The 16,818-nt window shown below is 61.2% G+C and overlaps 2 protein-coding genes across 2 annotated transcripts; both read right to left on the bottom strand.

The window, feature by feature from the left end:
• Positions 1-2,922: 2,922 nt before the first annotated feature.
• Positions 2,923-13,093, bottom strand: EPPK1 (epiplakin 1). The gene has a single exon (XM_053978716.1). It carries the CDS (start codon positions 13,005-13,007, stop codon positions 2,988-2,990), a length of 10,020 nt encoding a protein of 3,339 aa, XP_053834691.1. The 5' UTR covers positions 13,008-13,093; the 3' UTR covers positions 2,923-2,987.
• A 7-nt stretch (positions 13,094-13,100) lies between these two features.
• On the bottom strand, positions 13,101-14,622 carry LOC128811242 (epiplakin-like; the record flags this gene model as incomplete). The annotated part of the gene is made up of 1 exon (XM_053984723.1): positions 13,101-14,622. A coding segment is annotated over exon 1 (1,188 nt), but the record flags the coding sequence as incomplete, so codon positions are not given.
• Positions 14,623-16,818: the final 2,196 nt, after the last annotated feature.

Here is a 16,818-nt window from a genome sequence, read left to right as displayed (position 1 = left end):
AAGGGAATTTAAAGATCATCCACTTCCAACCTCCAGTGCCACCGGCAGGGACACCTTCTGCTAGCCCAGGTTGCTCCAAGCCCTGTCCAGCCTGGCCTTGGACACTTCCAGGGATCCAGGGGCTCTGGGCACCCTGTGCCAGGGCCTGCCCACCCTCCCAGGGAGGAATCTCTTCCCAATACCCAGGAATCCAGGGGGTTGCTCTGGAACACGGGGTGTGCTGTGCTGTGGAGAGCTGGGGCACACGGTACTCCAACTGCACCCCCACCAAGAGGGACCCAGGGCTTGCCCAGCAGGTCAGCTTTGGGCTGCAGGGAGAGGGAGAGCTGAGTCCCTTCCTGTGCCTCAGCACGGCCTTTGGTGCTTGTGTTTTCCACTTTCAGCTTCGCCAGCAGCTGATCCTCAAATGCGCCCCTGGGCACAGAGGGGCTGTGGGTTGGGCTGGGTACGGTGGGGTTACGAAATCCCAGACTCACAGAATCCCAGGATGGGTCAGGCTGGAAGGAGCCATCGTGGGGGTCCTCAGCAAGGGTCATCACAGACCACGTGGCACAGGATTGTGTCCAGAGGGCTCTGGAATATCTCTGCTGAGGGACACACCACACCCTCTCTGGTCTCTGTTCCAGTGCTCGGTCACTGCACAGGGAAAATGTTCTTCCTCCTGTTCAGCTGGAGCTTGCTGGGCATCAGTTCCTGCCCGTTGCCTCATGTCCTGGTGGCTGCCACCAGGGAGCAAAGCCTTCACTGCACAGGTGCCCTCTCTGCTGTCTCTGCTCAGGGCTGAGCAGGCCCAGCTCCCTCAGCCCACCCCTCAGAGATGCTCCAGTGCCTCCTCTCCCCAGCCCCGCTGCTGCCTGGGTGTCCAGAGATGGAGCTGGGAAGGGGCCTGGAGCCCCAGGAGGGGCTGGGGGAGCTGGGAAGGGGCTCAGCCTGGAGAAAAGGAGGCTCGGGGGCGACCTTGTGGCTCTGCACAACTCCTGGCAGGAGGGGACAGCCGGGGGGGTTGGGCTCTGCTCCCAGGGAACAGGGACAGGAGGAGAGGGAACGGCCCCAGGCTGGGCCAGGGGAGGTTTAGGTGGGATATTGTGAAAATTCCTCCTGGGAAGGGCTGTCCAGCCCTGGCACGGCTGCCCAGGGCAGGGGTGGAGTCCCCATCCCTGGAAGAGTTCAATGACATCTGGGGACACGGGTTAGAAGTGGCCTTGCTTGTGCTGGGGGAGCAGCTGGGTTCCACGGTCTCACAGGGCCTTCCCAACCCAAAAGATTCCGTGGGGAGGGAGGCGGGGACGAGGCAGTGTGGCACAGAGGACAAGGTCCAGGCAGGCAGGGAGGGCTGGCACTCCTGCCTGTGCCAGTCTTCAATGTCCTGGAGGCCCCAGCTCTGCCCCAGGGTGCTGCCAGAGCCCAGGGTGCCTCGTGCCCTGCCCTGGAGAGCGTCCCAAATCGTGTCCCAGGGCAGCAGCCGCGGGGACGCCGCGCTGGCACCGGCACAGTGGGATGTCACAGACACAGCCCAGGGAGCCGGCACCCACTGCTGCTGTTTGCCTCTGTGGAAGGCAGGATTGGATTTCCAGGATGAGAAAACTCCTGGGAGACCTCATTGTGGCTTCCCAGTAACTAAGGGAGATGGAGAGGGACCTGGGATAAAGGCCTGGAGTGACAGGAAGAGGAGGATTGGCTTCAAACTGGAAGACCAGTTTGTGGATTAGATACTGGAAGGAATTCCCTGTGAGGGTGGTGAGGCCCTGGCACGGGGTGCCCAGAGAAGCTGTGGCTGCCCCTGGATCCCTGGAAGTGCCCAAGGCCAGGCTGGATGGGGCTTGGAGCAGCCTGGGACAGTGGAAGGTGTCCCTGCCATTGCAGGGGGTGGGATGAGAAGGCCCCTTCCCACCCAAACCATTCCCTGATTCCGTGACTTCTCTCCCATTAATTTGTCCCCTCGTTTTCTGGAACTCTCTGGGCCCCACAGCAGGTTACGGTGAGGAGTCCCACACCTCCTCTACACTTGTTCCCAGCTGTACAAGCTTGTGGCCAAAAGTCCATTTTCCAGGACATTACCAGGTTAATTGAGGCAAACACCCCAAGGCAGCACATTTAAGGAGGGCAAGTTTCCTCCCATTAAACGGCAGTGGAATTATTCATCCCTGAACTGCATGGAAGAGTGGCTCCGGGGCTGTTCCTCTCCTGTGGTGTGTGGCTGAGTCAGCTCAGGACACGGGAGGGCAAAAGGAGCAGGAGGGAACGGAGGCTCCACTGTGGAGGGGCAGACTAAAAGCACAGCACAGCCACGTCCGCTCCCAGCTCCTGTGAGGATCCATCCCCACGGAGGCTTCACGGAGGGAGGGAAAGCACAGAGACAGACCAAACCACTCCGGGCTGAGGCTGTTCGTGCTCCAGACACCCCCGGAAAGGCAGGACAGGCTGAGGCACGGAGTGCAAACACAGATGATGTATTTGCCACGCCGGTGACACCCAACGCAAGCCTGGCGTCCTGCCCACGCAGAAATCTGCTCTCCACGCTGTCCCGGCTTGAAAACTTGCAACCCAAATATCGTCCTGCAAAGCTTCTGGGGAAAATAGCTGGCAGGAAAATAGAGGCAGAGAATAAAAATACCACTCACAGCAACACCCATACAGAAGAAAGACCTGCACTAAAACCTGCGTGAGGAAAATGGGGATGACACATTTCACCAAAATGACCTGAGATAACCCAGGCTTCCTCCTCTGTTCCTGAAAGGCGACCGAGAAAAGATGAACAATGCAAGGCAACAACACTGCTCAGGGGGAGGCACTTCAAAGCTGCACCTGATGTGGGTGGGTGGTGGTAAAGAAAAGAGATCATGAAGGAAATTCCCTCACTGGGATCACAAATGGCAAAAAAAATATTCAGAAAAAGAAAGACAAACACCAGCAGCAAAAGAATTATTCACAATAGTAACATTCTTCCACGAGGCACAAACAAGGAAAAAAATAAAAAGGTTTTGCAATTATTTTTGAAAAACATTGAGGAAATAAAGCCCCGTCTCCGGGTCGGGCACGCAGCGGCGCAGCAGCTGCAGGTACGTCAGGTTCTCGTGGGTGTTGGGGTCGAAGAAGCCCTTGGTGTCGTCGCCGGGGTCGGACAGGATCTGGTTCATCTCCTGGTCGAAGTAGCCGCGCTTGTAGGCCACCTCCACGGGCAGGCGGTGGCTGTGCACGGGGTCGATGATGCCGCCGGTGGCGATCTGGGCCTCGAGCAGGCGGATGCCGTGGTCCCTGACGATCAGCTCCTTCTTCATGGCCTGGAAGAGGGAGATTTTGTTGCCCGTGTAGGGGTCGGAGTAGCCCGTCACGGCCCGCTCCGCCGACAGCAGCTTCTCGTGCAGCTCGCTGCCCACCAGCCCCGAGGACACAGCCTCATCCACGGAGAGCTTCTGGTTCTTGACGGGGTCCACCAGGAAGCCGGTGGCCGCCTGCGCCTCCAGCAGCACCAGCGCCGTGCCCTGCCTCAGGATGCCCTTCCACATGGCCTGGTAGATGCTCATCTTCTCCATCTTGCCCGCCTCGGCCTTGGAGGGCACCAGCACGCCGGCGATGACGCCCGTGCCGTCCAGGTAGCGCTTGACCGAGGCCATTTGCGTCACCTCCTGCACCGTCCTGGCGCCCTGCACCAGCTCGGCCAGCGTGCCCGTGTCGATGATGCCCGAGTCCAGCAGGTCCGAGGCGCTCACCTGCCTCCTGAGGCCCGTGAATTTCACGCTGCTGCCGCGCCGCGCCGCCTCCTCCACCAGGAGGGTCAGCAGCGTGGCCAGCTCGGCCGGCGCCAGGCTCCCGGCCCGCAGCCGCCCCAGCAGCTCCTGACGCTTCGCCTCGGACACGAACTTGGAGAACAGCAGCTCCCACAGGGACACCTTCCTGCCGTGGAAGCCGCCTGCCGACACCTCCACCGTGTGGGACTTGAGGCACTGCTCCAGCTCCTGCTCCCGCTCCAGATTCCGTTCCCCTTCCTTCTGGGAGTTGGCGGCACTGCCGTTCTGGGCGGGTTCGGGCAGGACCTCCCTTTCTGGGGACTTGGGAGCCCCCTGGGCACCGTGGCCCTGGGCCTCAGCCCTGGTGACGATGGCCGTGAGGACCTCGATCATCTCTGCAACGGTGACTGTCCCCGCCTTGTACCGGCGCAGGAGGTCCTGGCGCCGGTGGTCGGGGACGTAGCGGGAGAAGAGGAGCTCCCAGACGGTGACGCTCTGGCCCTGGAAGAGCCCCACAGGCAGCGTGGTGCGGGCGGCCTGCAGGGCTCTGCGGGCATCCTCGGTCAGCTGGTAGAGCACGGAGCCCTTGTCCATCAGCTGCAGCATGAGCAGCCCCGTCTCCGGGTCGGGCACGCAGCGGCGCAGCAGCTGCAGGTACGTCAGGTTCTCGTGGGTGTTGGGGTCGAAGAAGCCCTTGGTGTCGTCGCCGGGGTCGGACAGGATCTGGTTCATCTCCTGGTCGAAGTAGCCACGCTTGTAGGCCACCTCCACGGGCAGGCGGTGGCTGTGCACGGGGTCGATGATGCCGCCGGTGGCGATCTGGGCCTCGAGCAGGCGGATGCCGTGGTCCCTGACGATCAGCTCCTTCTTCATGGCCTGGAAGAGGGAGATTTTGTTGCCCGTGTAGGGGTCGGAGTAGCCCGTCACGGCCCGCTCCGCCGACAGCAGCTTCTCGTGCAGCTCGCTGCCCACCAGCCCCGAGGACACAGCCTCATCCACGGAGAGCTTCTGGTTCTTGACGGGGTCCACCAGGAAGCCGGTGGCCGCCTGCGCCTCCAGCAGCACCAGCGCCGTGCCCTGCCTCAGGATGCCCTTCCACATGGCCTGGTAGATGCTCATCTTCTCCATCTTGCCCGCCTCGGCCTTGGAGGGCACCAGCACGCCGGCGACGACGCCCGTGCCGTCCAGGTAGCGCTTGACCGAGGCCATTTGCGTCACCTCCTGCACCGTCCTGGCGCCCTGCACCAGCTCGGCCAGCGTGCCCGTGTCGATGATGCCCGAGTCCAGCAGGTCCGAGGCGCTCACCTGCCTCCTGAGGCCCGTGAATTTCACGCTGCTGCCGCGCCGCGCCGCCTCCTCCACCAGGAGGGTCAGCAGCGTGGCCAGCTCGGCCGGCGCCAGGCTCCCGGCCCGCAGCCGCCCCAGCAGCTCCTGACGCTTCGCCTCTGACACGAACTTGGAGAACAGCAGCTCCCACAGGGACACCTTCCTGCCGTGGAAGCCGCCTGCCGACACCTCCACCGTGTGGGACTTGAGGCACTGCTCCAGCTCCTGCTCCCGCTCCCGCTCCAGATTCCGTTCCCCTTCCTTCTGGGAGTTGGCGGCACTGCCGTTCTGGGCGGGTTCGGGCAGGACCTCCCTTTCTGGGGACTTGGGGGCCCCCTGGGCACCGTGGCCCTGGGCCTCAGCCCTGGTGACGATGGCCGTGAGGACCTCGATCATCTCTGCAACGGTGACTGTCCCCGCCTTGTACCGGCGCAGGAGGTCCTGGCGCCGGTGGTCGGGGACGTAGCGGGAGAAGAGGAGCTCCCAGACGGTGACGCTCTGGCCCTGGAAGAGCCCCACAGGCAGCGTGGTGCGGGCGGCCTGCAGGGCTCTGCGGGCATCCTCGGTCAGCTGGTAGAGCACGGAGCCCTTGTCCATCAGCTGCAGCATGAGCAGCCCCGTCTCCGGGTCGGGCACGCAGCGGCGCAGCAGCTGCAGGTACGTCAGGTTCTCGTGGGTGTTGGGGTCGAAGAAGCCCTTGGTGTCGTCGCCGGGGTCGGACAGGATCTGGTTCATCTCCTGGTCGAAGTAGCCACGCTTGTAGGCCACCTCCACGGGCAGGCGGTGGCTGTGCACGGGGTCGATGATGCCGCCGGTGGCGATCTGGGCCTCGAGCAGGCGGATGCCGTGGTCCCTGACGATCAGCTCCTTCTTCATGGCCTGGAAGAGGGAGATTTTGTCGCCCGTGTAGGGGTCGGAGTAGCCCGTCACGGCCCGCTCCGCCGACAGCAGCTTCTCGTGCAGCTCGCTGCCCACCAGCCCCGAGGACACAGCCTCATCCACGGAGAGCTTCTGGTTCTTGACGGGGTCCACCAGGAAGCCGGTGGCCGCCTGCGCCTCCAGCAGCACCAGCGCCGTGCCCTGCCTCAGGATGCCCTTCCACATGGCCTGGTAGATGCTCATCTTCTCCATCTTGCCCGCCTCGGCCTTGGAGGGCACCAGCACGCCGGCGACGACGCCCGTGCCGTCCAGGTAGCGCTTGACCGAGGCCATTTGCGTCACCTCCTGCACCGTCCTGGCGCCCTGCACCAGCTCGGCCAGCGTGCCCGTGTCGATGATGCCCGAGTCCAGCAGGTCCGAGGCGCTCACCTGCCTCCTGAGGCCCGTGAATTTCACGCTGCTGCCGCGCCGCGCCGCCTCCTCCACCAGGAGGGTCAGCAGCGTGGCCAGCTCGGCCGGCGCCAGGCTCCCGGCCCGCAGCCGCCCCAGCAGCTCCTGACGCTTCGCCTCTGACACGAACTTGGAGAACAGCAGCTCCCACAGGGACACCTTCCTGCCGTGGAAGCCGCCTGCCGACACCTCCACCGTGTGGGACTTGAGGCACTGCTCCAGCTCCTGCTCCCGCTCCAGATTCCGTTCCCGTTCCTTCTGGGAGTTGGCGGCACTGCCGTTCTGGGCGGGTTCGGGCAGGACCTCCCTTTCTGGGGACTTGGGGGCCCCCTGGGCACCGTGGCCCTGGGCCTCAGCCCCGGTGACGATGGCCGTGAGGACCTCGATCATCTCTGCAACGGTGACTGTCCCCGCCTTGTACCGGCGCAGGAGGTCCTGGCGCCGGTGGTCGGGGACGTAGCGGGAGAAGAGGAGCTCCCAGACGGTGACGCTCTGGCCCTGGAAGAGCCCCACAGGCAGCGTGGTGCGGGCGGCCTGCAGGGCTCTGCGGGCATCCTCGGTCAGCTGGTAGAGCACGGAGCCCTTGTCCATCAGCTGCAGCATGAGCAGCCCCGTCTCCGGGTCGGGCACGCAGCGGCGCAGCAGCTGCAGGTACGTCAGGTTCTCGTGGGTGTTGGGGTCGAAGAAGCCCTTGGTGTCGTCGCCGGGGTCGGACAGGATCTGGTTCATCTCCTGGTCGAAGTAGCCACGCTCGTAGGCCACTTCCACGGGCAGGCGGTGGCTGTGCACGGGGTCGATGATGCCGCCGGTGGCGATCTGGGCCTCGAGCAGGCGGATGCCGTGGTCCCTGACGATCAGCTCCTGCTTCATGGCCTGGAACAGGGACATCTTTTGTCCCGTGTAGGGGTGGGTGTAGCCCGTCACAGCTCTCTCAGCGCTTAGAAGTTTGTTTTTCAGTTCACTGCCCACCAGCCCCGAGGACACAGCCTCATCCACGGAGAGCTTCTGGTTTTTCACTGGGTCAGTGATGAAGCCGGTGGCCGCCTGCGCCTCCAGCAGCACCAGCGCCGTGCCCTGCCTCAGGATGCCCTTCCACATGGCCTGGTAGATGCTCATCTTCTCCATCTTGCCCGCCTCGGCCTTGGAGGGCACCAGCACGCCGGCGATGCTTCCAGTTCCCTCGAGGTATCTCCTCACACTGTCCATTTTTGCTATTTCTTGTGCCGTCTCCTTTCCTTCATGGAGTTTTTCTATTGTTTCCTCTGTAATTATTTGTGCACTGAGCAGTTCTGATGCTGTAATTTGCTGACGGATTCCCTGGAACCAGACGTCACTTCTGTCCTCCTCTTTTTCCCTAATGATCTTTAGTATTGTCTCAATGATTCCTTGCACAATGTGCTGGGATTCCGCTTTGTATTTTTTCACCAGTTCTTTTCTTTTCTCCTCTGTGATGTACTCAGAGCAGAGAAGCTCCCACAGCGATAACACTTGTCCCTTGTACTTTCCCACGGGCACCTGGACCTTTGTGCACAGCAGGGCGTTTTTCGTTTGCTCATCGATGTAGAAATAGTCGCCTTCCTTTTCCAGGACCTGCAGCAGGTACAAGCCGCTCTCCCTGTCTTTGGCACACCTCTGCAGGAGCTGGCTGTAACTGATCTTCTCGTGAGTGTTTGGATCTATAAAGCCTTTGCTACCGTGATCTGGATCCGAAAGCAGGAGGAACATGTCCTCGTCCAGGTGCCCACGTTTGTAGGCCACCTCCACGGGCAGGCGGTGGCCATGCCAGGGGTCGATGATGCCACCAGTGGCGATCTGGGCCTCGAGCAGGCGGATGCCGCGATCCCTGACTATTACCTTCTGTCTTACAGCCTGGAAGAGAGATATTTTACTTCCTGTTTGAGGATCCGTGTATCCCGTCACGGCTTTCTCTGCCGTCAGCAGCTGCTCGCGCAGCTCGCTGCCCACCAGCCCGGAGGACACAGCCTCGTCCACAGGGAGCTTCTGGTTGTTCCGGGGGTCAAGGAGGAAGCCGGTGGCCGCCTGCGCCTCCAGCAGCCCCAGCGCACATTGCTCTGTGAGGAGGCCTTCCTTCAGCGCCCGGTAGATGCTCATCACCTCTTTCCTCAACGGGAGGAGAACCCCAGCGATGCACCCAGTGCCGTCCAGGTACCTTTGGATGGCGTCCCTCTTTGCGAGGCTGGCGAGTGTGAGACTCCCATCGTGCAGCTGATCCAGAGTTTTCTTGTCAATGATCTCAGAGTTGAACAATTCTGATACCGACACCTCCCCCCGCAGTCCTCTGACCTTGAGGGCTTCTCCTCTTCGCTCTGTGTCCTCGATGATTTTTAAGATGAGGGATATCAGGTCTTCCAGCGCTAGGGTTTTGCTTTTGTACTGCATCACCAGCTCTTTCCTTTTCTGCTCCGAGATGTAGTGAGAGCAGAGGACTTCCCAGACGGAAACTGTTTGGTCCTTAAACTTTCCAACCTTCACTTGAAGGGGCTTTGAGCGCAAAGCCTGCTTTGTGGACTCATCAATGTAGAAGTACTTCCCTCCCTCCTTTACAACCTGCAGCATGTACAACCCAGTCTCTGGGTCTTGGACGCATCTCTCCAGGAGCTGCATGTATGTGAGGTTCTCGTGGGTGTTGGGGTCGAAGAAGCCCTTGGTGTCATCGCTGGGGTCGGAGAGGATCTGGTTCATCTCCTGGTCGAAGTAGCCACGCTTGTAGGCCACCTCCACGGGCAGGCGGTGGCTGTGCACGGGATCGATGATGCCACCGGTGGCGATCTGGGCCTCGAGCAGGCGGATGCCGTGGCTCTTCACAATCAGCCCTTGGTTCATGGCTTCGAACAGGGACATTGGGGCTTTGGTGTAGGGGTCGGTGTAGCCCGTCACGGCTCTCTCCGCCGCCAGCAGCTTTTCAAAAATCTCCCCTCCAATCAGACCCACCTCTAACGCCTCCTCCACTGAAAACTTCTTGTTTTTCTCAGGGTCGATGATGTAGCCGGTGGCTGCCTGTGCCTCCAGCAGCACCAGGGCGGTGCCTGGCCTCAGGATGCCCTTCCACATGGCCTGGTAGATGCTCATCTTCTCATTGCTTGGCTGGATAAGGACCCCTGCTATGAAATTACTGCCCTCCAGGTACCTGCGGACAGACTCCATTTCAGTCACTTCTTTGACTGTTTTCTTCCCCTGGTTGAGCTCATCGAGGGTTTTTTTGTCGATCAGCTGGGACTGGAAGAGGTCACTGGCGGACACTCTTTTCCGCAGGCCCTTGAATGCGAACTTCTTGCCCTGTGCCTCAGTCTCTTGGATGATTGTGGTGATAATTGTTGTGATTTCCTGCAGCACTTCAGCCTTCTCATCTTTGTACTTTTGCACCAGCTCTCTTCTCTGGCTGTCTGAGAAGTATTCGGAGTTGAGGAGGTCCCAGACAGACACGGTCTGTCCTTTGAACCGCCCCACGTTGACACAAACAGTCACAGATTTCAGCACCTTCATGGTCTGCTCATCCACGCAGAACATCGCGTTTTCTGACAGAGGGAGGAGCCACAGACCCGACTCGGCCTCACGAATGCACCGGTCCTTCAGCTGCTGGTAGGTCACGTTCTCCTTGGTGTTTGGGTCAAAAAAGGTCTTGGTGCTGTCATCCAGCTGAGAGAGGGTTTGCTTCAGGTCCTCGTCGAAGAAGCCGTACCTGCAGGCAGCCTGGAGCGGCAGGTGGAGGTGGTGGATGGGATCAACGACCCCTCCCGTGGCCAGCTGGGCCTCCAGCAAGGGCACGGCCTCTGCCAGGGGGATGAGTTCCTTCCTGAGCGCTTGGCACAGGGAGATGGAGCCCCCGGTGTAGGGGTCCGTGTAGCCCGTCACAGCCCTCTCAGCCAGAAGGAGTTTCTCAGTAAGCTCCTCCCCAACAACGGCCGCTCTCACGGCGTCCCTCACGCTGAGCCTCCGGTTTGTGGCAGGGTCAGTCAGGTATCCTGTGGCCGCCTGAGCCTCCAGCAGCCTCAGAGCAGCCCCAGGGAGGAGGAGATTGTTTTTCATGGCGTCATAGAAGCTCATCTTCTGTTTGGATGCCTCTATGAAGACCCCAGCTATGCTGCCCGTGCCCTTCAAGTACCTCTGTACACTCTCCATTGCAGCCACTTCTTCGGCAGTTCTTACGCCCTGAGCCAGTTCTTCAAAGGTCTTCTCAGAAATGATGCCCGTGTCCAGCAGCCAGACCACAGGGACACTGCCCCTCAGGCCTTCCAGGGAGATTTGGGTCCTGGCTTTCATCTCCATCTCCCCCACCAGCCTGAGCACAAGAGCCACCAGCTGCTCCAGCGACAGCTCCTCTGACCGGAACTTCTCCATGAAGTCACTCCTCTGCTCCTCGGTGAAATACCCCGAGTGCACGAGCTCCCAGAGGGAGACTCCTTTTTCCTTCACCATGGTTTCCTTGAAGATCCGTTGGATTTGCTCGTCGGTGTAGGCAGGAGCAGCTGCCTGTGCCAGAGGCAGCAAGTGGAAGCCGGAGACGTCGTCCTTCTGGCAGTGCTGGATGAGCTCGGCGTAGGTCACGCTCTCCTTGCTGTCCGGCAGGCAGAAGACTCTGTGGTCGTCACTGGGCTTGGAAAGGGCCTTGCTTGTGTCCTCATCCAGGCAGCCTCGCTGCTGGGCCGACTCGAGGGGGATGTGGTGGCCACACGTGGGGTCGATGATGCCTCCTGTGGCCATCTGCACCTCCATGAGCTGCATGGCCTGCTTATCCGCGATCAGGCCCTTCTTCATCGCCTGGAAAAGGGGGATCTTCTTGCCCGTGAAAGGATCTTTATAGCCCGTCACGGCCCCTTCCGCCTGCTGCAGCTTCTCGTGGACGTCTGGCCCAATGACTCCCTCCTTGACGGCCTCATCCACGCAGAGCTTCTGGTTGTTCACGGGGTCAATAATGAAGCCCGTGGCAGCCTGGGCCTCCAGCAGGGGCAGGGCCACTCCTGGCACCACGATGTTCTGCTTCATGGCCTCGTAAATGCTCATTCTCTGGTTGGACGGCTGGAGCACAATCCCCCCAATGCTGCCCGAGCCGTAGAGGTACTTCCTGACAGAGTCCATGTGCAGGACTTGTTCTGGGGTGACGGATCCCTCCAGCACCTGCTCGAACAGGGCCCTGTCGATGACACCGGTTTCCATCAGGTGATAAGCGCTGACATTGCCTCTCATGGCCGGGAACTTGATGGGGGCCCATTTCTTCATCTCCTCCTCCAGCATGAGCCGGATTTGCTCCAGGCTGAGCTTCCTCAGCTGGAAGTGGTTGAAAATCTCCCGGCGCCTCCCCTCGCTGAAGTACTCGGAGTTCAGCAGGTCCCACACAGAGACCTTCTCCCCCCGTAAGCGCCCAAACCTGACGGGCAGCCAGGAGCTCCTGAACACCTGCCTGGTGGCCTCGTCGACGAACTGCCGCTTCCTGCTGTTCAGAGGGAGCAGGCAGAGCCCGGTGGAGGGCTCGGTGATGCATTTCTCCTTCAGCTGCAGGTACGTCAGGTTCTCGTGGGTGTTGGGGTCGAAGAAGCCCTTGGTGTCGTCGCTGGGGTCGGAGAGGATTAAATTCATCTTCTTGTCGAAGTAGCCGCGCTTGTAGGCCACCTCCACCGGGATGCGGTGGCTGTGCACGGGGTCGATGATGCCGCCGGTGGCGATCTGGGCCTCGAGCAGGCGGATGCCGTGGTCCCTGACGATCAGGTCCTTCTGCATGGCCTGGAAGAGGGAGATCTTATCCCCTGAGTAAGGATCTCGGTAGCCAGTGACAGATTTCTCCGCAGCCAGCAGCTTGTCGTAAACGTCCGGGCCAATGACGTTCGCTCGTAAAGCCTCGTCCACGGAATACTTCTTGTTGGCAGCTGGGTCAATGACAAACCCTGTGGCAGCCTGCGCCTCCAGGAGAATCAGAGACGTTCCCGGCCTGAGAAGCCCCTTCCGCTTTGCCTGGTAGATGCTGATCTTCTCCTGGGAGTCGGGGAGCAGCAGCCCGCCGATGCTTCCTGTGCCCTGCAGGTACTTCCTGACAGTGTCCATGCTGACCACTTCCTTGGCCGAAGTTTCTCCCTCCTTGAGTTTCTTGAACAAGTCTTTGTTGATAATTTCTGAGCTCAGGAGCTGGTCAGCCGTCACCTGGTCCCTCAGGCCCTTGAAGGTGACATTAGCAGTGGCAGCCTTTTCCTCAACGGCGGCTCTGATGGCCTCTCCCAGTCCCGGCAGGGACAGCATTCCTGCCAGGAACTGCTGAGCCAGCGCAGCTCTTTGCTCACCCTGGATGTAGTCGGAGAAGAGCAGTTTCCACAGAGACACCGACTTGCCCTTGAATTTCCCCACAGCGACGGGTACCTGTGTGTTTTCCAGAGCTGTCTGGGCCCTGTGGTCAAAGAAGCCGAGTGTCCCCCGGGACCCTTCGCTGCCGTCCCCAGCGAGCGGCAGCAGCAGGAGCCCCGTGCTGGGGTCGGTGACGCAGCGCTGCAGCAGCTCGGCGTAGCTCAGCTTCTCCTTGGAGCCGGGGTCGAAGAACCCCTTCGTGTCGTCAGGGGGGCTGGAGAGGAGCTGCCTGGTGGCCTCGTCCAGGTACCCCCACTCGCAGGCTGTCTCCATGGGGACACGGAGGTGCCTGCCTGGGGCGATGACACCCCCCGTGGCCAACTGAGCCTCCAGAAGGCAAAGGCCGTGATCCCTGGGAACAAAGCCCTTCCTGACGGCTTGGAATAGGGAGAGCATTTCTCCGGTGGACGGGTCCCTGTATCCAGTGATGGCTTTCTCAGCTGAAGACAGCTTCTCGTAAAGCTCTGGGCCAATGAGACCAACCCTGACAGCCTCGTCCACTGAGTAGCTTTTGTCCTTTAGGGGGTCTGTCAGGCTGCCCGTGGAGGCCTGGACTTGCAGGAGCATGAGAGCAGCACCGGGCACGAGGAGATGCTCCCTCAGCGCCTGGTAGAGGCTCTTCTGCTCCCCGGAAGGCAGGACAACCCCAGCCACGCTCCTCGTCCCACGCAGGAAGTGCTGAACAATGTCATTCTCTGCCACCTCCTGGGCAGAAATGCTTCCCTCCTCGAGGCCTCGGAACACGTCATGGCTGATGATGCCAGAGTCCATCAGGTCCCTGCTGCTCACCCTCCCTCCCATCCCTGGGAATGTGATTTGCAGCGGCAAGAGGAGGAAGCCTGAGGCTGGATCCACAACACACCTCCTCCTCAGCTCCGAGTAAGTCACCTTCTCCATAGTGCTGGGCTCAAGGAACACCTTGCTGTCCTCATTGCCGGGCTCAGAGGCGAGCTGGCTCATCTCTTCATCCAAATATCCCCTCTCGCAGGCCACATCTGCCGCGAGCCGGCCGCCGGTGGCCGGGTCGATGACGCCTCCAGTTGCCATCTGGGCCTGGAGCAGGCGAATGCCCTGCTCCCTCCCCACCAGCTCCTTCTGGATCGCCTGGTAGAGGGAGATTTTCTCTTCTGTGTAGGGGTCCACAAAGCCAGTAGCAGCTCTGTCAGCCGAGAGCAGCCTCTCCTTCAGCTCCAGCCCCACCAGCCCCATCCGCACGGCTTCTGCCACGGGGACACGACGGCTCCTCAGCGGGTCGCAGATGGAGCCCGTGGCTGCCTGGGCCTCGAGGAGGCAGAGGGCCGAATCCAGGCTCAGCAGGTGCTCTCTGGTGGCCTCATAAAAGCTCATTATCCTCTTTGAAGCCTCTACGTACACGCCTGCAATGCTGCCAGCTGTCTCCGAGGGCTCCCCGGGAGCATCCGGCCCCACGTCCCTGCCAGCTGCTTTTTGCTGCTTGCGCGGCATCGCGTCCTGGCACAAGCGGTTTGTCCCTGACACGTCTTCCCCGGGAGAGCTGGGAACAGCGTGGCCATTCACTGCTGGCTTGCTCTCCATCCTCCTGCTGCACGCCTCTCGCAGCTCTCAGGACTCTGCGGAGAGAGGGAGAGCTCAGTGAGAAATCAACTTCTCCATGGTTTGCATGTCAAATACAGGGAAATCAGAAATATAAATATTCTCAGGCAGGAGGAAGTGACAGCCGGAGGCTGAACATGTCCAAACTTGGTGTGCCATCCTGAGGGATCTGGCCAAACTCAAGGAGTCAGTGGATGAGAAGCTCCACATGCCCTGGCACCCCCAAAATCCCCGTGCCCTGGGCTGATCCCCCAGTGTGGGCAGCAGCAAAGAAGGGGGGGATTCTGCCCCTCTGCCCCTGTGCCCACCTGCAGAGCTGCCCCAGCTGCTGGAGAGAGCCCAGAGGAGGCCCCGGAGCTGCTCCAGGGCTGGAGCCCCTCTGGAGCCAGGCTGGGAGAGCCGGGGGTGCTCACCTGGAGAGGAAAAGGCTCCAGGGAGAGCTCAGAGCCCCTTGAAGGGCCTAAAGGGACTCCAGGAGAGCTGGGAAGGATGTGGGACAAGGGGCTGGAGTGACAAGCAAGGGTGAACGGCTCCCCACTGCCAGAGGGCAGGGACGGATGGGATTTTGGGAAGAAATCCTTCCCTACGAGGGTGGTTTGGCCCTGGCACAGGGAGCCCAGAGAAGCTGTGGCTGCCCCTGGATCCCTGGAAGTTTTCCAGGCCAGGCTGGATGGAAGGTCCCGTGGAAGGTGTCCCTGCTCACGTCACAGGGTGGGACTGGATGGGCTTTGGGGTCCCTCTGCACCCAAACCATTCCATGATTCTGTGATTTTGGGGGTGCTGGCGTGCAGGTCCACACGGCTGCTGCACGAACCCCCCTGTCCTTCCCCTGTCCCCCCCTTGTCACCCTGTCCAAGCAATGCAAGGAAGGCAGAGGCTCCATCTCGGTGCGCAGTGGCCACCAGGGCTACCTCAGGGTGAGACTGCACCTAGTCCAAACGTGCCCTCCTGCTTGCAAAGCTGTGGGATGCACTCGTGCCAGAGACCGGAACAGTTCGTGCCTCAAACATTGCTATGAAATTGTGCTCACGAAGCCCACCCCTCCCTAAAGAATGCCTGGCTGGAACTTCGGGCTGGAAGTCGAACTGCTGAGATTAGATAAAGGGGAACCCATTCCTCAGGGGAGAAGTAAACAAGTAAACAAGGAAAAGAATGCGAGCCAAAGCCAGCAGCTGCGCTAGGAACCGTCTCGGGCTTGCCTCGGGGTGGGCGAGGCCCAAAAAAAACCTTTGCTGGGAGCAGGTTTGCAGAGATTCCCCCCCAGCCGAGGTGGGGCAGGAAGTTTCGGTGTGCTCTCACCCGTGCTCAGGGGCAGTGAGCCCATCCTCCCTTACACACCCTGGCCGTGGAACCCCCAGCCCGGGGAAGGCCACATCCACGGGACATCCACGTCAGAGGCGGCTGAGGGGTGCCTTCCTCCATCAAAGACCCCCGAAGTGCCCCCCGGAGTCCCTCCCGAAGCCTTGCACCACAGGACTGCGCGAGACAAACCCGGAGTCTGTTGTAAGGGACAATGGCAATCCCCGGGGGGGGTTTCCTACCTGGCCTGAGCATATTAACCCACCTGTGCTTTCCAGGGGGAAAAGCACCACCAGGACCAGCTGGAGAGGGGATCGACAGAGCATCGCTGGGCTCCACGGATGGTGATATTTTCTTTATTCTGTCTCTGTCACTCTCTTTTCTATTTTTCTATTTCTTTCTCCCTCTCTCTTTCTCGCATGTTTACTATCAGATAAAACCCATACTATTGACTTTGGCATAGGGTTTCGTTTGCACCTTAATTCGGGCGGAGGCATTCCTAATAACCTTAATAACTGCATCCTGACCGCTTGGATCTGCCCCCCCCCTCGGCAGGCTGGAGGGTGCCCGTGGTGGAGCAGGGGCGTGCCGAGCTCTGGGAGCTGCGGTCAGCCTCGGCCTCCGGGCTGTGGCCGCGGCACAGGGCGGCACGGGAGCCTCCCTGCCCGCAGCCTCGGTGCCAGCACCCCGCAGGAGGACGCCCTGCAGCAGCAGGCGGCGGGGTGGGAGCCGGCTGGAGGAGCGGGAGGGCAGGTGGGATGGCTGATTCCCTCGTGAACGCCACCCGCCCAGGGCAGAGCCCCAGCCCCGGTGCCCAGCGGGCTCTGTCAGGGCTGGACTGGCCCCCACAGCGGTGGGTGAGGCCACGGGCCAAGCACCAAGTGCAGTTGGGGGACCAAGGAGCCGCGCCCGGCCGAGCTCCTGCAGCCGAGCAGGGCGGTCACGGTGCTGCCCTCCGGGATCGCTGGACCCGGCTGCAAGGGCACAGCCAGGGCAGGGCTGCCTCGAGGTATCCACCACACAGAGCCCCAGGGTTCTGTGCCACACGGACCCCCACGCGGAGGTCACATCGAGTGGGGACAGCGTGGAGCGGCTCTGTCTCATGGCCTGGAGCTCATCTGCGCCCCGGCCCCAGCCGTGTAAACAAGTGCCGGGAGCGAAAAGCACCCTGAAGGTGCCGGCGGGTGCTGTGCCCGGGCTCTGCCCACCCCAG

Source organism: Vidua macroura, chromosome 1 (genome assembly GCF_024509145.1).
Source record: "Vidua macroura isolate BioBank_ID:100142 chromosome 1, ASM2450914v1, whole genome shotgun sequence".
In the NCBI taxonomy this organism is placed as follows: domain Eukaryota; kingdom Metazoa; phylum Chordata; class Aves; order Passeriformes; family Viduidae; genus Vidua; species Vidua macroura.
This window is presented reverse-complemented; position numbering and strand designations above follow the sequence as displayed.